Source organism: Oncorhynchus tshawytscha, unplaced genomic scaffold (assembly GCF_018296145.1).
Source record: "Oncorhynchus tshawytscha isolate Ot180627B unplaced genomic scaffold, Otsh_v2.0 Un_contig_156_pilon_pilon, whole genome shotgun sequence".
Classification (NCBI taxonomy): domain Eukaryota; kingdom Metazoa; phylum Chordata; class Actinopteri; order Salmoniformes; family Salmonidae; genus Oncorhynchus; species Oncorhynchus tshawytscha.
The window spans coordinates 115,137-135,712 of NW_024609544.1; the positions used below are offsets into that span (position 1 = coordinate 115,137).

A 20,576-nucleotide genomic window follows, 5' to 3' on the forward strand; every position below is an offset into this window, starting at 1 on the left:
GTAACCCTGAGGTACTCTAACCCTACGCTACCCTAACCCTGAGGAACCCCAACCCTAAGGTACCATAGGTACCCTAACCCTAAGGTATTCTAGGTACCCTAACCCTAAGGTGCCCTAACCCTAAGGTACCCTAGGTGCCCTAACCCTGAGGAACCCTAACCCTAAGGTACCCTAACCTTAAGGTACCCTAACCCTAAGGAACCCTAACCCTAAGGAACCCTAACCCTAAGGTACCCTAACCTTAAGGTACCCTAACCCTAAGGTACCCTAACCCTAAGGAACCCTAACCCTAAGGAACCCTAACCTTGAGGTACCCTAACCCTAAGGTACCCTAACCCTAAGGCACCCTAACCCTAAGGTGCCCTAGGTACCCTAACCCTAGGTACCCTAACCCTAAGGTACCCTAAGGTACCCTAACCCTAAGGTACCCTGAGGTACCCTAACCCTAAGGTATTATAAACACTGAAATTGGAATTTTTTAAAAAGTACAACCATTGAAAATTCCATAATATTGGCATGTTGAATAAAATGACTGGGCTCCGTATAAGGAATTAGTGGACCTACAGCTGTCTTCTTTTTGGCTCTGTTCCCCTTCCCTCTCTGTCATTGGCTGGTCCAGCTGGAGGGCTGTATCCGCGGGGAGAACCAGAGCATCTCGTTGGACACCTGCACCCAGGAGGAAGCCCATTGGACGATGCAACGTTGCTCTGGACCAATCCAACTGCACTACCGTGCCAACTATGATGGTACGTTCTTACACTGTAAACGTACACACACACACAGGCAAACACACCATCCCCTAACACCATTGTAAATCCCCTAACACCATTGTAAATCCCCTAACACCATTGTAAATCCCCTAACACCATTGTAAATCCCCTAACACCATTGTAAATCCCCTAACACCATTGTAAATCCCCTAACACCATTGTAAATCCCCTAACACCATTGTAAATCCCCTAACACCATTGTAAATCCCCTAACACCATTGTAAATCCCCTAACAGCATTGTAAATCCCCTAACACCATTGTAAATCCCCTAACAGTATTGTAAATCCCCTAACAGCATTGTAGTGGAGGTTTTATCTGCATCTGTTCTGGACACCTGGACTAACCCTAACCCTGGAGTAACCCTAACCCTGGACACCTAGACTAACCATAACCCAATAACCCTAACCCACCTGGACTAACCCTAACCCTAACCCTGGACACCTGGACTAACCCTAACCCTGGACACCTGGACTAACCCTGGACACCTGGACTAACCCTAACCCACTAACCCTAACCCACCTGGACTAACCCTAACCCTGGACACCCTAACCCTAACCCTGGACACCTGGACTAACCCTAACCCTGGACACCTGGACTAACCCTGGACACCTGGACTAACCCTAACCCACTAACCCTAACCCACCTGGACTAACCCTAACCCTAACCCTGGACACCTAGACTAACCCTAACCCACCTGGACTAACCCTAACCCTGGACACCTGGACTAACCCTAACCCTGGACACCTGGACTAACCCTGGACACCTGGACTAACCCTAACCCACTAACCCTAACCCACCTGGACTAACCCTAACCCTAACCCACCTGGACTAACCCTAACCCACCTAGACTAACCCTAACCCACCTGGACTAACCCTAACCCTAACCCTGGACACCTGGACTAACCCTAACCCTGGACACCTGGACTAACCCTGGACACCTGGACTAACCCTAACCCACTAACACTAACCCACCTGGACTAACCCTAACCCTAATTCTGGACACCTGGACTAACCCTAACCCTGGACACCTGGACTAACCCTAAACCTAACCCTGGACACCTCACTTTACGCTCAGGCTTCAAACACAGATAAAAAACATTGTGCAATCTATTGTGTGTCTGTCAGGGTACCGGAGGCTGCAGAGGGATCTATCGGAGGGAACGGTGACGTCAGGAGACTCATTCTACATCAGAATCAACCTCAACATCTCTGGCCAATCAGACACCTGCTCCCTGAGCGTGCTTTGTGATGAGGTACCTGCTGACACTAACCCTGTCATTTAGTAGACACTCTTATCCAGATCGACTTACAGTTAGTACATTCATCTGAAGATAGCTAAGTGAGACAACCACATATCTCAGTCATAGTAAGTACACTTTTCCTCAATAAGGTAACTATCAGCAAAGTAAGTGCAAGTGTTAGTTATTACCTCATATCAGTCTCATTCTGAAAGTCATTGACTTCATAAATCCTAGTCTAAATGATGATTCAGCGATACACAAATTGGCTTAATTATTTATCTACTAACTAACTAAACAATCAAACAGAAATACATAAACACACACAGCTTAGGTTGAATTGATTACTAACATAATGCAATGTAAAGTCCCTAGAGGACTAACCCGATATGACGGCTGGTCACACAATGAAAAGTCCCTAGTGGACTAACCCGATATGACGGCTGGTTACACAATGAAAAGTCCCTAGTGGACTAACCCGATATGACGGCTGGTTACACAATGAAAAGTCCCTAGTGGACTAACCCGGTATGACGGCTGGTTACACAATGAAAAGTCCCTAGTGGACTAACCCGATATGACGGCTGGTTACACAATGAAAAGTCCCTAGTGGACTAACCCGATATGACGGCTGGTTAAACAATGAAAGAGGTGGACTGGATACATCAGACGCACATTGTTGAGATGGACATTTTATTTTCTCGTCTTCGGGCGAGTTTCCTAGACTACATTACATGCAGAGCTGCAGGTGGTGCATGTCTTAGTCTAGTCTTCTTCTTCTCTGTTGAGTTTCAGAGGGTCTTACCATTTCACAACATTCAGCTTATGCTGTCGGTCACGCTGGTCTGTATTTAAATTGCAACCATTTCAACTTGTAGCCACCGCTCCAAGCTTTCTGGTCTAATCTAAATTTCGTTACTGTCAGGGTGTGACTCGGGTGGGAAAGTCTATGCTTTCTGGTTCTTTGTTTTTATCCGGGTATGATTCTCAATCAGGGACAGCTGTCTATCGTTGTCTCATTTGTGGGTTGTTGTCTTCGTTTAATGCATGTATAGCCTTATGGAGCTTCACGTTAGTTTATGTTGTTTATTGTTTTGTTGGTGACTTTTAAAAAAATAAAGAAAAGTGTACGCTGCACCTTGGTCCGGTCATTTCCAAGACGACGCTCGTCACAGTTACCAGTCCTTTATGCACTCGCTTGGAGGGTTGTTCCATCACGTTGCCACAATATCTGTGCTTACGTGGGTTACTGACTTGGCCAAAGTTTTTATGAAAAAAATGATCACTGAACTAATGTCCATTGCTCATGTTTCTTGACCCAAGCAAGTCTCTTCTTATTATTGGTGTCCTTTAGTAGGGGTTTATTTGCAGCAATTCAACCATGAAGGCCTGATTCACACAGTCTCCTCTGAACAGTTAATGTTGAGGTGTGTCTGTTACTTGAACTTAGTGAACCATTTATTTGGGCTGCAATTTCTGAGGCTGGTAACTCGAATGAACTTGGAGGTAACTCTGGGTCTTCCATTCCTGTGGTTGTCCACATGAGAGCCAGTTTATTCATTGTTCTTGATGGTTTTTGCGACTGCACTTGAAGAAACTTTAGAAGTTTCCATCTCAAATATAAAATATATTTTGATTTGTTTAACACTTTTTTGGTTACTACTTGATTCCATATGTCAATAGTCCTGTAGTCAATTCACTATTATTCTACAATGTAGAAAATAGTAAAAATAAAGAGAAACCCTTGAATGAGTAGGTGTTCTAAAACTTTTGACCGGTAGTGTACAATATACAATATATACATGACATAATCTACAATATGTGCTTTGTGACGAGGTACATCAATCTACAATATGTAACGAGGTACCTGTTATTATCGTGTTGCTGTTGTTAGGGTTAGGGTTGATTGATTGCTTGGTTGTTTGGTTAATTTATTGTTTGAGTAATTGGTTGGATGATGTTTGATTACTTTATTGAATTAATGATTGATTGATTGATTGGTTGATCGGTTGATAGGTTGATTGAGTGATTTATTGGTTGATTGATTGATTAACATATTTATTTGATTGGTTGATTGATTGATTAAGGTGGTCCATGTCCTGGACACGATGCACCAGGGGAAGTGGGAGTGGCTTTGCTCCCGGGTCGAAGCCTACTCTGGAACCGACCTATCGGAAAAAGGCACCATCCCCTCTTACTCACGGTAAATACAGACTGCTATGGACTACTACACACTACTACAAACTACAGAGTACTACAGACTACTACACACTACTACATACTACTACAGATCACTACATACTACTACAGACTACTACAGAGTACTACATACTACTACATATTACTACAGAGTACTACAGACTACTACACACTACTACAGACTACTACAGAGTACTACAGACTACTACAGATTGCTACAGACTACTACAGAGTACTACAGACTACTACAGACTATTACATACTACTACACAGTACTAGAGAATACCAGATGAATACTTTCAAATACTGATCCAGAAGCTTGATGTAACATCAGACTACTACATTTCACCACAGACCTGTATGTGTGTGATCTACAGGGCCCAGCAGTTGCTCCTGGAAAAGATGCAGAAGCTCGATACAACATCAGATTAGCAACCACTATAGATCACCACTGACCTGTGTGTGTGTGTGTGTATGTGTGTGTGTGTGTTCGCACACGCACGCGTGTATGATCTACAGGGCCCAGCAGCTTCTCCTGGTAAAGATGCAGAAGCTGGTGTGTCGAGGAGGAAGAGAGGAGAATGACAGCCTGCGCAACTTCAAGGTATTAACTAGACCCTAATTAACTAGCCAGCTACCCACTAACTGACTAGCAGCCTGCATAACCTCATGGTACTAACTAGCCCCTAACTAACTAGCCAACGTACCCCTAACTAATTAGCAGCCTGCATAACCTTAGGGCACTAACAAGCCCCTAACTAACTAGCCAGCTAACCCCTAACTGACTAGCAGCCTGCATAACCTCATGGTACTAACTAGCCCCTAACTAACTAGCCAACTTACCCCCAACTAACTAGCAGCCTGCATAACCTTGTGGTACTAACTAGCCAACTAACCCCTAACTAACTAGCAGCCTGCATAACCTCAGGGTAATAACTAACTCGTAACTAACTAGCAGCCTGCATAACCTCAGGGTACTAACCAGCTCGTAACTAACTAGCAGCCTGCATAACCTCAGGGTACTAACTAGCCCCTAACTATCTAGCCTCTAACTATCTAGCCACTAAGTAACTAGCAGCCTGCATAACATCAGGGTACTAACTAGCCCGTAACTAACTAGCCTCCAACTAACTAGCCCATAACCAACTAGCCCATAACCAACTAGCCCATAACTAACTAGCCCCTAAATAACTACTCCCTAACCTATTAGCAGTCTGCTTAACCTCAGGGTATAACTATCCCCTAACTAACTAGCCCATAACTAACTAGCAGCCTGCATAACCTCAGGGTACTAACTAGCCCCTAGCTAATTAACTCCTAACTAACTAACTCCTATCTAACTAGCCCCTAACTAATTTGCCTCTACCTAACTAGCCCCTATCCAACTAGCAGCCTGCATAACTTCAGGGTACTAATTAGCCCCTAACTAACTAGCATCTAACTAACTAGCCCCTAACTAACTTGTCTCTAACTAACTAGCCCCTAACTAACTAGCATCTAACTAACTAGCACCTAACTAACTAGCCATTAAGTAACTGCCCTCTACCTAACTAGCCCCAAACTAACTACTCCCTAACTTATTAGCAGCCTGCATAACCTCAGGGTATAACTAACCCCTAACTAACTAGCCCCTAACTAACTAGCAGCCTGCTTGACCTCAGGGTACTAACTAGCCCCTAACTAACTAGCCTCAAACTAACTAGCCTCAAACTAACTAGCCCCTAACTAACTAGCAGCCTGCATAACCTCAGGGTACTAACTACCCCTAACTAATTAGCCTCTAACTAACTTGCATCTAACTAACTAGCCCCTAAATAACTAGCCTATACCTAACTAGCCCCTTACTAACTAGCCTCCAACTAACTAGCCCCTAACCCATTATCCCCTAACCCTAACCCAAACTAACTAACCAACCAACTAGCTAACCAACTAACTAGTCCCCAACTAACTAACTAACTAACTAACCAACTTACTAACCGACTAACTAGTCCCCAACTAACTAACCAACCTAGCTTCTATCTAACAAACTGGCTGAACAACTGACTGACTAACTAAGGCCTAGATTCAATACGGACCATTACAGATCCACGTTATAGTGTGCTTGACATTTAACCTTAAAAGCATCAACATATTTCAACTGCTAAAAGCCCCAACAGGGGTAATTTTTGAGACCTAAATCACCAACTGGGGGCATTTTTTTACCCCTAAAGCCCCAACAAGGGTTATTTTCGAGTCCAAATTGGAAATGTCAAAATGACACTTTCTGTCACATAGTTACACTTTTTCTTTTATTAACTGTAAATGGTTTAAATTCCTCCAAAATAATCCTATATTTAAAAAATGTCACAGATTTATACTCACGTTTGATATACAAAAATATGTTTTTCATGTGTTCATGCTTTGAACAGTTATTTTCATCTATTTCAGCAACTTGTTTCTGTTATTCATTCAAGGTGTTGTGTTTCTGTGATTCTGTGAGGCTGAGAAATTGGCGATTGAGCTAATATGACGTACCGGTACAACCTAAAATAGCCACCGATATGGGCGTTATAGGTGATACGGACACCATTGTTGTGGATGGCATACCGGAGTCTCCACATGAGGAGAAAGTGAGAAAAATTATCACTGAAAAGCTCCAGATGGGTCATAGGAAGACTGAGTTGGAGTGTAGGTCTGGAAAACCTGTAATGAGCCCAGGTGACAGACCCAGGCCGTTAGGGGTCAAGTTCCCAAGGTTCAAGGACAAGATATCTGTTCTGGAGAGAGACAAGAATTTGAGAGGAACCAACATCTTCTCCAAAGAGGACTTCTCTGAAACTGTGCGCCAGAGGAGGAAATAACTTATTGGCCGAGTCAGTGGCTTCAGATCAACATCATATATTACCATTTGGCCGTCAGATTGGCCCCCAACGCTCCTTATAGGACACATCACTCTACAGTCCTCTGTAAACTGGTCATCTCTGTATACCCGTCGCAAGACCCACTGTTTGATGCTTATTTATAAAACCCTCTTAGGCCTCACTCCCCCATATCTGGTAGCCTAGTGGTTAGAGCATTGGACTAGTAACAGGAAGGTTGCAAGTTCAAAACCCCCGAGCTGACAAGGTACAAAACTGTCGTTCTGCCCCTGAACAGGCAGTTAACCCACTGTTCCTAGGTCGTCAATGAAAATAAGAATATGTTCTTAACTGACTTGCCTAGTTAAATAAAGGTAAAATTTAAATTTAAAAAAAAATCTACTGCAGCCCTCATCCTCCACATACAACAGCCGTTCTGCCAGTCACATTCTGTTAAAGGTCCCCAAAGCACACACATCCCTGGGTCCCTCGTCTTTTCAGTTCGCTGCAATTAGAGACTGGAATGAGCTGCAACAAACACTCAAACTGGACAGTTTTATCTCAATCTCTTTATTCAAAGACTCAATCATGGACAATCTTACTGACAGTTGTGGCTGCTTTGTGTGATGTATTGTTGTCTCTACCTTCTTGCCCTTTGTGCTGTTGACTGTGCCCGATAATGTTTGTACCATGTTTTGTGCTGCTACCATGTTGTGTTGCTACCATGTTGTTAACATGTTGTGTTGCTACCATGATGTGTTGTCATGTGATGCTGCCTTGCTATGTTGTTGTCTTAGGATTCTCTTTATGTAGTGTTGTGTTGTCATGTGATGCTGCCTTGCTATGTTGTTGTCTTAGGATTCTCTTTATGTAGTGTTGTGTGGTCATGTGATGCTGCCTTGCTATGTTGTTGTCTTAGGATTCTCTTTATGTAGTGTTGTGTGGTCATGTGATGCTGCCTTGCTATGTTGTTGTCTTAGGATTCTCTTTATGTAGTGTTGTGTCCTATATTTATATTGTATTTATTTTAATCCCAGACCCCCGTCCCCGTAGGAAGCCTTTTGGTAGGCCATCAATGTAAATAAAAAGGTGTTCTTAACCAATGGGGATCCATAATAAACCCCAGGAAGAGTAGCTGCTGCCTTGACAGGAACTAAAGGGGATCCATAATAAACCCCAGGAAGAGTAGCTGCTGTCTTGGCAGGAACTAGTGGAGATCCATAATAAACCCCAGGAAGAGTAGCTGCTGCCTTGACAGGAACTAAAGGGGATCCATAATAAACCCCAGGAAGAGTAGCTGCTGTCTTGGCAGGAACTAGTGGAGATCCATAATAAACCCCAGGAAGAGTAGCTGCTGCCTTGGCAGGAACTAAAGGGGATCCATAATAAACCCCAGGAAGAGTAGCTGCTGCCTTGGCAGGAACTAATGGGGATTTATAATAAACCAATGAACAAAGCCATCAGACATGGAGCTATGGGCTATCAACTCAGTTCCAAATTCTTCTGAAAGATGAACCGTTCAACTTGGCATAGAGACATTGACTGGAATCTAAATACTGTATGTATTTAAATTGTTGTTATTTAAAAAGAATTGTGGCTGTGTCATGTCCTGACCTTAGAGATCCTTATTATTCTCTATGTTTGGTTCGGTCAGGGTGTGACTCGGGTGGGAAAGTCTGTTTTCTATTTCTTTGTTTTTGGCCGAGTGTGGTTCGCAATCAGAGGCAGCTGTCTATCGTTGTCTCTGATTGGGGATCACATATAAGTTGTCATTTTCCTTTTGGGTTTTGTGGGATCTTGTTTTTTGTTTAGTGTCTGTTACCTGACAGAACTGTTCGCTTTGTTATTTTGTTTGAGTGTTTTTTGCTAATAAAAATCATGAATACTTTCCACGCTGCGCTTTGGTCCACTCCTTTCGACGAGAGCCATTACAGAAGACCCCACCACCAAAGAACCAAGCAGCGTGGCCAGGAGGAGCAGGGATCCTGGGCTCGGGGGAAAAGGGAGTGGACATCCTGGACCTGGGAAGCAGACCCTGCCATGGAAGCAGGCGGAGGCAGGGAGTGAGGAACGGTGACGATACGAGGAGTTAAGACAATGACGGAAGCCCGAGAGACAGCTCCAACAATTTTTGGGTGGAGGCACACGGGGAGATTGGCAGAGTCAGGGTTTAGACCTGAGCCAACTCCCTGTGCTTACTGTGGGGAGCGTGTGACCAGTCAGGCACCATGTTCTGCGGTGATGCGTGCGCATTCACATCCCGGTGCGCTCTGTTCCAGCTCAGAACGGTTTTTGATAATAAAAATCATTAACACTTTGGTCCACTCCTGTCGACGAGAACCGTTACAGGCTGCCACGCCCCCCGAGGTGCCATATTTGGTCCACTCCTGTCGACGAGAGCCGTTACAGGCTGCCACGCCCCCGAGGTGCCATATTTGGTCCACTTCTGTCGACGAGAGCCGTTACAGGCTGCCACGCACCCCCGAGGTGCCATATTTGGGATGGCTCCATATCTCTATATGTTCAGGGTACATACATCTACAGTGCCTTCGGAAAGAATTCCAACCCCTTGATGTTACAGCCTTATTCTAAAATGGATAAAATAAATACAAATCCTCATCATTCTACACACGAGACCCCATAATGACAAAGCGAAAACAGGATCTTAGAAATGTTTGCAAAAATATAAGAAACATAAATACCTTACTTATTTGAGTATTCAGGCCCTTTGCTCTGAGACTCGAAATTGAGCTCAGGTGCATCCTGATTCCATTTGTATTTATTATGGATCCCTCCTGCCTTGGCAGCAGCTACTCATCCTGGGGTTTATTATGGATCCCCATTAGCTCAGCTACTCTTCCTGGGGTTTATTATGGATCCCCATTAGCTCAGCTACTCATCCTGGGGTTTATTATGGATCCCCATTAGCTCAGCTACTCATCCTGGGGTTTATTATGGATCCCCATTAGCTCAGCTACTCTTCCTGGGGTTTATTATGGATCCCCATTAGCTCAGCTACTCATCCTGGGGTTTATTATGGATCCCCATTAGCTCAGCTACTCTTCCTGGGGTCCAACAAAATTATGGCAGTTTATACGATTTTAAAAACATTACAATACATTCTCCGATTTCACAACACACTGTTTGCCCTCAGGCCCCTACTCCACCACTACCACATATGTACAGTACAAAATCCATGTTTACGTGCGTGTATAGTATGTATGCATGTGTCTGTGCCTATGTTTGTGTTGCTTCACAGTCCCCACTGTTCCATAAGGTGTTTTTATTCTGTTTTTTAAATCTAATTGTACTGCTTGTATCAGTTTCTTGATGTGGAATAGAGTTCCATGTAGTCATGACTCTATGTAATACCGTGTGCCTCCCATAGTCTGTTCTGGACTTGAGGACTGTGAGGAGACCTCTTGTGGCATGTCTTGTGGGGTATGCAAGGGTGTTGCAGTCCTTTCAGTCTCTGTAGTAGCTGACATGTATAGAGTTGAGTCATTCACATACATAGACACCCTGGCTTTATTCAAAGCCAGTGGCATGTCATTAGTAAAGATTTTTTTTAAGTAAATGGGCCTAGACAGCTGCCCTGGGGAATTCCTGAATCTCCATAGATTATAAAAATAATTATAATATTTAACCTTTATTTAACCAGGTAGGCCAGTTGAGAACAAGTTCTAATTTACAACTATGACCTGGCCAAGATAAAGCAAAGCAAAGCAGTGCAACAAAAAACAACAACACTGAGTTACACATGGGATAAACAAATGTACAGTCAATAACACAATAGAAAAAGTCTATATACAGTGTGTGCAAATGTAGTAGGATTAGTGAGGTAAGGCAATAAATAGGCCATAGTGGCAAAATATTTACAATTTAGCATTAACACTGGAGTGATAGATGTGCAGAAGATGTGCAAGTAAAGATACTGGGGTGCAAAAGAGCAAAAAAAAGAATAACAATGTGGGGACGAGGTAGTTGGATGGGCTATTTACAGATGGCTGTGTACAGGTGCAGTGATCGGTAAGCTGCTCTGACAGCTGTTGCTTAAAGTGAGGGAGATATGTCTCCAGCTTCAGTGATTTTTGCAATTCGTTCCAGTCATTGGCAGCAAAGAACTGGAAGGAAAGGTGGCCAAACGAGGAGTTGGCTTTGGGGATGACCAGTGAAATATACCTGCTGGAGCACGTGCTATGGGTGGGTGTTGCTATGGTGACTAGTGAGCTGAGATAAGGCGGAGCTTTACCTAGCAAAGACTTATAGATGGCCTGGAGCCAGTGGGTTTAGCGACGAATATGTAGCGAGGGCCAGCCAACGAGAGCATACAGGTCGCAGTTGAGGGTAGTATATGGGGCTTTGGTGACAAAACGGATGGCACTGTGATAGACTGCATCCAATTTTCTGAGTAGAGTGTTGGAGACTGTTTTGTAAATGACATCGCCAAAGTCAAGGATCGGTAGGATAGTCAGTTTTACGAGGCTATGTTTGGCAGCATGAGTGAAGGAGGCTTTGTTGTGAAATATGAAGCCTAGATTTAATTTTGGATAGGAGATGCTTAATGTGAGTCTGGAAGGAGAGTTTACACTCTAACCAGACACCTAGGTATTTGTAGTTGTCCACATATAAGTCAGAACCTTCCAAAGTAGTGATGCTAGTCAGGCGGGCGGGTGAGGGCAGCAATCGGTTGAAGAGCATGCATTTAGTTTTACTAGCAGGCCACGGAATAAGTGTTGTATGGCATTGAAGCTCGTTTGGAGGTTTGTTAACACAGTGTCCAAAGAATGGCCAGATGTATACAGAATGGTGTTGTCTGGGTAGAAGTGGATCAGAGAATCACCAGCAGCAAGAGCGACAATGATATATACAGAGACAAGAGTTGGCCAGAGAATTGAACCCTGTGGCACCCCCATAGAGACTGCCAGAGGTCCGGACAACAGGCCCTCCAATTTGACACACTGAACTCTATCTGAGAAGTAGTTAGTGGAGTAGTCATTTGAGAAACCAAGGCTATTGAGTCTTGCAGATAAGAATGCGGTGATTGACAGAGTTGAAAGCCTTGGCCAGGTCGATGAAGACGGCTGCACAGTATTGTCTTTTATCGATGGTGGTTGTGATGTCATTTAGGACCTTGAGCGTGGCTGAGGTGCACCCATGACCAGCTCGGAAACCAGATTGCATAGTGGAGAAGGTATGGTGGGATTCGAAATGGTCGGTGATCTGTTTATTAACTTGGCTTTCGAAGATTTTAGAAAGGCAGGGTAGGATGGATATAGGTCTGTAACAGTTTGGGTCTAAGGTGTCTCCCCCTTTGAAGAGGGGGATGACCGCGGCAGCTTTCCAATCTTTGGGGATCTCAGACGATACGAATTTTGAGGATAATTTTAGAAAGAGAGGGTCCAGATTGTCTAGCCCAGCTGATTTATAGGGATCCAGAATTTGCAGCTCTTTCAGAACATCAGCTGTTTGGAATTGAGTGAAGGAGAAGCGGGGGGGCGGGGGGAGCATGGCCAGCCGTAGAAAAATGCTCATTGAAATTCTCGATTATGGTGGATTTGTTGCTAGTGACAGTGTTTCCTATCCTCAGTGCAGTGGGCAGCTTGGAGGAGGTGCTCTTATTCTCCATGCACTTTACAGTGTTCATCAACCCTTTAATAATGGGGTGAGAGACAGTGTTTCCTATCCTACAGTGGGCAGCTTGGAGGAGGTGCTCTTATTCTCCATGCACTCTACAGTGTCCATCAACCCTTTAATAATGGGGCTAGTGACAGTGTTTCCTTTCCTCAGTGCAGTGGGCAGCTTGGAGGAGGTGCTCTTATTCTCCATGCACTCTACAGTGTCCATCAACCCTTTAAGGGGCGAGTGACAGTGTTTCCTATCCTCAGTGCAGTGGGCAGCTTGGAGGAGGTGCTCTTATTCTCCATGCACTCTACAGTGTCCATCAACCCTTTAATAACCATGAGCTAACTACATGTAAACACCTTGAACTGTCTTGATTTGTTGTTGATAACATTGATAACCCTGTTGTTGTTATTGTTGTTTATGTTGTGTAGAACAGCTTACAGCCTGAAGAGTCCAGCCTGTCCTCAGACCCCAAATCCAGCCCTCGCATGTCCAGAGCTAGCGTCTTCATCACACAGATACTACAGGTAACACACACACACACACCTTCACACACCTTCACACACACACACACACACACACACACACACACACACACACACACACACACACACACACACACACACACACACACACACACACACACACACACCTCCTCAGTAAAGTGCAATGTGTGTGTGTGTGTAGTTTGTCAGCAGGGTGGATAATAAGTATAAGCGTATGAACAGCAGTGAGCGTGTTCGCATTGTGAGCTCAGGAAACCCAACGCTGCCCAGACCAGGCTTCGAAACCCTGAGACAGGATGGTAAGCCTTGCACCCTACACCCTAAACACTACAGGAAACCCAATGCTGCCCAGACCAGGCTTCTAAACCCTGAGACAGGATGGTAAGCCTTGCACCCTACACCCTAAACACTACAGGAAACCCAACGCTGCCCAGACCAGGCTTCGAAACCCTGAGACAGGATGGTAAGCCTTGCACCCTACACCCTTTTATTTTATTTATTTATTTTATTTTACCTTTATTTAACCAGGTAGGCAAGTTGAGAACAAGTTCTCATTTACAATTGCGACCTGGCCAAGATAAAGCAAAGCAGTTCGACAGATACAACGACACAGAGTTACACATGGAGTAAAACAAACATACAGTCAATAATACAGTATAAACAAGTCTATATACAATGTGAGCAAATGAGGTGAGAAGGGAGGTAAAGGCAAAAAAGGCCATGGTGGCAAAGTAAATACAATATAGCAAGTAAAACACTGGAATGGTAGTTTTGCAATGGAAGAATGTGCAAAGTAGAAATAAAAATAATGGGATGCAAAGGAGCAAAATAAATAAATTAAAATTAAATACAGTTGGGAAAGAGGTAGTTGTTTGGGCTAAATTATAGGTGGGCTATGTACAGGTGCAGTAATCTGTGAGCTGCTCTGACAGTTGGTGCTTAAAGCTAGTGAGGGAGATAAGTGTTTCCAGTTTCAGAGATTTTTGTAGTTCGTTCCAGTCATTGGCAGCAGAGAACTGGAAGGAGAGGCGGCCAAAGAAAGAATTGGTTTTGGGGGTGACTAGAGAGATATACCTGCTGGAGCGTGTGCTACAGGTGGGAGATGCTATGGTGACCAGCGAGCTGAGATAAGGGGGACTTTACCTAGCAGGGTCTTGTAGATGACATGGAGCCAGTGGGTTTGGCGACGAGTATGAAGCGAGGGCCAGCCAACGAGAGCGTACAGGTCGCAATGGTGGGTAGTATATGGGGCTTTGGTGACAAAACGGATTGCACTGTGATAGACTGCATCCAATTTGTTGAGTAGGGTATTGGAGGCTATTTTGTAAATGACATCGCCAAAGTCGAGGATTGGTAGGATGGTCAGTTTTACAAGGGTATGTTTGGCAGCATGAGTGAAGGATGCTTTGTTGCGAAATAGGAAGCCAATTCTAGATTTAACTTTGGATTGGAGATGTTTGATATGGGTCTGGAAGGACTACACACTATACAATACAGGAAACCCAATGCTGCCCAGACCAGGCTTCGAAACCCTGAGACAGGATGGTAAGCCCTGCACCCAATGCTGCCCAGACCAGGCTTCAAAACCCTGAGACACTACACCCTAAACACTACAGGAAACCCAATGCTGCCCAGACCAGGCTTCAAAACCCTGAGACAGGATTGCACCCTGCACACTACACCCTAAACACTACAGGAAACCCTACATGCCCAGACCATAAACCTACATCCTACCATAAACCTACATCCTACCATAAACCTACACTCCTACCATAATACCCTACCTATCCTCTCTCTATATACACACACACCTATACACTACACCTGTTTCTCTCTCTATATACACACACACCTATACACTACACCTGTTTCTCTCTATATACACACACACACCTATACACTACACCTGTTTTCTCTCTATACACACACACACCTATACACTACACCTGTTTCTATATACACACACACACCTATATACACACACACACACCTATACACTACACCTGTTTCTCTCTCACTACACCTGTTTTTTTCTCTCTCTCTCTCTACACACACACCTATACACTACACCTGTTTCTCTCTCATATATATACACACACACCTATACACTACACCTGTTTCTCTCTTCTCTCTACACACACACCTATACACTACACCTGTTTTCTCTCTCTCTCTATACACACACCTATACACTACATATATACACACACACCTATACACTACACCTGTTTCTCTCTCATATATATATATGCTGTATATTATTATACACCCTACACCCTGTTTCTCTCTCTCTCTCTATACACACACACCAACAGTGGGGAGAACAAGTATTTGATACACTGCCAATTTTGCAGTTTTTCCTACATACAAAGCATGTAGAGGTAATTTTTATCATAGGTACACTTCAACTGTGAGAGACGGTATCTAAAACAAAAATCCGGAAAATCACTATGATTTTTAAGTAATTAATTTGCATTTTATTGCTTGACATAAGTATTTGATCACCTACCAACCAATAAGAATTCCGGCTCTCACAGACCTGTTAGTTTTTCTTTAAGAAGCCCTCGTTCTCCACTCATTACCTGTATTAACTGCACCTGTTTGAACTCGTTACCTGTATAAACGACACCTGTCCACACACTCAATCAAACAGACTCCAACCTCTCCACAATGGCCAAGACTAGAGAGCTGTGGAAGGACATCAGGGATAAAATTGGAGACCTGCACAGGGTTGGGCTACAGGACAATAGGCTTGGTGAGAAGGCAACAACTGTTGGCGCAATTATTAGAAAATGGAAGAAGTTCAAGATGACGGTCAATCACGCTCGGTCTGGGGCTCCATGCAAGATGACGGTCAATCACGCTCGGTCTGGGGCTCCATGTCAATCAAGATGACGGTCAATCACCCTCGGTCTGGGGCTCCATGCAAGATGACGGTCAATCACCCTCGGTCTGGGGCTCCATGCAAGATGACGGTCAATCACCCTCGGTCTGGGGCTCCATGCAAGATGACGGTCAATCACCCTCGGTCTGGGGCTCCATGCAAGATGACGGTCAATCACCCTCGGTCTGGGGCTCCATGCAAGATGACGGTCAATCACGCTCGGTCTGGGGCTCCATGCCAGATCTCACCTCGTGGGGCATCAATGATAATGAAGAAGGTGAGGGATCAGCCCAGAACTACACGGCAGGACCTGGTCAATGACCTGAAGAGAGCTGGGACCACAGTCTCAAAGAAAACCATTAGTAACACACTAAAATAACACATCCTAGATCTGAATGAATGAAATATTCTTATGAAATACTTTTTCTTTACATAGTTGAATGTGCTGACAACAAAATCACACAAATTATCGATGGAAATCAAATATATCAACCCATGGAGGTCTGGATTTGGAGTCACACTCAAGATTAAAGTGGAAAACCACACTACAGGCTGTTCCAACTTTGATGTAATGTGCCTGTATGACCTCCCTACAACGCCTGGGCATGCTCCTGATGAGGTGGCGGATGGTCTCCTGAAGGATCTCCTCCCAGACCTGGACTAAAGCATCCGCCAACTCCTGGACAGTCTGTGGTGCAACGTGGCGTTGGTGGATGGAGCGAGACATGATGTCCAAGATGTGCTCAATTGGATACATGTCTGTTGAACGGGCGGGCCAGGCCATAGCATCAATGCCTTCCTCTTGCAAGAACAGCTGACACACTCCAGCCACATGAGGTCTAGCATTGTCTTGCATTAGGAGGAACCCAGGGCCAACCGCACCAGCATATGGTCTCACAAAAGGGGTCTGAGGATCTCATCTCGGTACCTAATGGCAGTCAGGCTACCTCTGGCGAGCACATGGAGGGCTGTGCGGCCCCCCCCAAAGAAATGCCACCCCACACCATGACTGACCCACCGCCAAACCGGTCATGCTGGAGGATATTGCAGGCAGCAGAACGTTCTCCACTGTGTCTCCAGACTGTCACATGTGCTCAGTGTGAACCTGCTTTCATCTGTGAAGAGCACAGGGCGCCAGTGGCGAATTTGCCAATCTTGGTGTTCTCTGGCAAATGAAAAACGTCCTGCACGGTGTTGGGCTGTAAGCACAACCCCCACCTGTGGACGTCGGGCCCTCATGGAGTCTGTTTCTGACCGTTTGAGCCGACACATGCACATTTGTGGCCTGCTGGAGGTCATTTTGCAGGGCTCTGGCAGTGCTCCTCCTGCTCTTCCTTGCACAAAGGCGGAAGTAGCGGTCCTACTGCTGGGTTGTTGCCCTCCTACGGCCTCCTCCACGTCTCCTGATGTACTGGCCTGTCTCCTGGTAGCGCCTCCATGCTCTGGACACTACGCTGACAGACACAGCAAACCTTCTTGCCACAGCTCGCATTGATGTGCCATCCTGGATGAGCTGCACTACCTGAGCCACTTGTGTGGGTTGTAGACTCTGTCTCATGCTACCACTAGAGTGAAAGCACCGCCAGCATTCAAAAGTGACCAAAACATCAGCCAGGAAGCATAGGAACTGAGAAGTGGTCTGTGGTCCCCACCTGCAGAACCTATAATTTCCACCTGTTGTCTATTCCATTTGCACAACAGCATGTGAAATGTATTGTCAATCAGTGTTGCTTCCTAAGTGGACAGTTTGATTTCACAGAAGTGTGATTGACTTGGAGTTACATTGTGTTGTTTAAGTGTTCCCTTTATTTTCTTTGAGCAGTGTATATTAGCATTGTATATATTTATGCTGTATAGTAATCAAAATCAAATCAAATCAAATTTATTTATATAGCCCTTCGTACATCAGCTGATATCTCAAAGTGCTGTACAGAAACCCAGCCTAAAACCCCAAACAGCAAGCAATGCAGGTGTAGAAGCACGGTGGCTAGGAAAAACTCCCTAGAAAGGCCAAAACCTAGGAAGAAACCTAGAGAGGAACCAGGCTATGTGGGGTGGCCAGTCCTCTTCTGGCTGTGCCGGGTGGAGATTATAACAGAACATGGCCAAGATGTTCAAATGTTCATAAATGACCAGCATGGTCGTATAATAATAAGGCAGAACAGTTGAAACTGGAGCAGCAGCACGGTCAGATGGACTGGGGACAGCAAGGAGTCATCATGTTAGGTAGTCCTGGGGCATGGTCCTAGGGCTCAGGTCCTCCGAGAGAGAGAAAAAAAGAGAGAATTAGAGAGAGCATATATTATTATACACTCTACAACCTGTACCCTTTACAATGTGTGTGTGTGTGTGTGTGTGTGTGTGTGTGTGTGTGTGTGTGTGTGTGTGTGAAGACTGTGCAGACCCATACAGTGATGTGAGTAGGAGTGTGAACCTGGTTCCGTACAGCCTGGTCTCCCCTCAGCGGGTCCAGAGGAAGAGGCCGGTTCTGATCAGTCCAAACAGTCTGGCCCGGACCATTATTCAGAAGATACTCAACATGGGTGGAGCCATGGACTTCAACATCTGCAAACCAGGTCGGGTTGTGTGTGTGTGTGTGTGTTTAATATTATTTTGTTATATTATATTAATAAAAGGTCATGTATTCCAGATGTCCTAACTAAAGAAGAGTTCTTAATGAGACAGAGGATTGAACCCATCATCTCCTCCAGAGAGAAGAACACCAACACCTACGAGGTTGTCTCTCCTGAGAACATAGAGGCTGTTGCTGCAAAGGTACATACTATTTTACATCTTGACTGATTTATTTTATAGAACCTTTATTTTAGCAGGGAGTCCCATTGAGACCAAGGCCTCTTTTCCAACGTAATAAAACCACACAATATGACAAGCAATTTAAAAAGAAAACACATTCCTCAACAACGAGGTCCTTCATTTTAAAGAGCGACTGCATTTAAAAAAAATGAAAAGCAATAAATCCCGAAGTGTAAATAGGATCCTTTTGGTCATAAAGTCTCGTCTAAAACGGAGTTTGGAACATCCGTGCGTCACAACGGGTAAATGAATGTTGGGTTTCTATCTAATAGCATAGACAGTGAGACAGACCTGCCCAGCAGCTCCAACTTGGTTACATAAGACGACACGACGCCCATTTCTTTACTTGAGAAACCAAACACCTTAGTTAGATGTAAAAATGTGCAACTAAAACATCCTTGGCAAAAACAGATTTCTTAAATTGTCTTAGATTAATTCTGGGGGGTTTTGAGTGAAATAGGCTTCTTCATCTACAGTGGCTCAAGGGGGACAAACATCATTAACCAAACGCAGAATTGGTCAGGAAAACTATTTTCTAATGAACAACAGAAAAACACACGTGCCAATCGGTTGTTCAGTAGTGTAAACAACTTGAACTGCCCAGGAGCATCAAGGTGCAGAGTGCTCTGCAGATCATTCCATTGAGGTCCTCCATTAACAACTTGAACTGCCCTGGAGGCCCCGGAGCATCAAGGTGCAGAGAGCTCTGTATTACATCTGCTAAACATGTGTATGCGACCAACATGTTTAATTTGATAATTTCATACACGGGTTCAAAACAACAATGCAGATTCCCTGAATTCTGTAGTTAACCATCCCTGTGACCAGGTCTGGTGACTCGTATGTCACTCATTTAACAATGAAGTAAGGTATGGAGGAAGTTTTCACAAGAGGGCTTTCTAAACAAAAAAATTGAATCAAGTCACATCTAATTTAATTTGTCACATGTACCGAATACAACAAGTGTAGACTACCAGCCAATGTACAGAAAAATCTGCTATATTTATATTTACCATGTCCTTGATCAGCCACTATTGAAGTACATTTTGAAGCTGAGTGTTGAGTGTTGATTGAAGATTCTAAAATGTTCGCTAGACAGTTTAGAGATCAGGAGATCATTACTCAGGGGTCATCACATGGGCAGCCTTCCAGAAACATGAGTGACAAGACAGTTTAGAGATCAGGAGATCATTACTCAGGGGTCATCACCTTGGTAGAGAGGGAGCACATGGGCAGCCTTCCAGAAACCTGAGTGACAAGACAGTTTAGAGATCAGGAGATCATTACTCAGGGGTCACCACCTTGGTAGAGAGGGAGCACATGGGCAGCCTTCCAGAAACATGATTGGATTTAAATCAGTGTATTTTAGTATTTTCAAATACATGCCAGTACTTTCCAAGTGTATTTCCAAGTACATTCCAATATTCAACTACTTGTTCAATTTGGAAATGTATATGAAAGGAATTTAGATATTTGAAATAGTATTTGAACCCAGGTCTGTTGTGTGCAGGGTAAACACTGTTTGATGGAGGCTGACGTGAGCTGTGTTAAAGACCTTTTGAGGAGAGAGATCTACCCAATCATCATCCACATCAAGATCTGTGACAAGAACATCAGGAAGCTAAGGTACGCTGACCTCTAACCCCTTGCATCTGTCTCCTACAGGAAGCTGTCCCTGCGTGTGGACAGTGAGGAAGAGTTT

General features: G+C 44.4%; 1 protein-coding gene across 2 annotated transcripts in view; it reads left to right on the plus strand.

Moving 5' to 3' along the window:
• The window catches only part of card11 (caspase recruitment domain family, member 11), a 96,218-nt gene that overhangs the window by 74,943 nt on the left and 699 nt on the right, over positions 1-20,576 (plus strand). The window contains exons 15-24 of one of the 2 annotated variants that reach the window (XM_042315837.1): positions 620-746; positions 1,897-2,024; positions 4,097-4,212; positions 4,728-4,812; positions 13,102-13,197; positions 13,358-13,475; positions 13,592-13,639; positions 18,454-18,636; positions 18,711-18,835; positions 20,385-20,500. In XM_042315837.1, coding sequence (XP_042171771.1) covers positions 620-746; positions 1,897-2,024; positions 4,097-4,212; positions 4,728-4,812; positions 13,102-13,197; positions 13,358-13,475; positions 13,592-13,639; positions 18,454-18,636; positions 18,711-18,835; positions 20,385-20,500 — 1,142 coding nt within the window. The remainder of the gene's footprint in view (positions 1-619; positions 747-1,896; positions 2,025-4,096; positions 4,213-4,727; positions 4,813-13,101; positions 13,198-13,357; positions 13,476-13,591; positions 13,640-18,453; positions 18,637-18,710; positions 18,836-20,384; positions 20,501-20,576) is intronic. The other variant, XM_042315838.1, reaches the window with a different exon arrangement.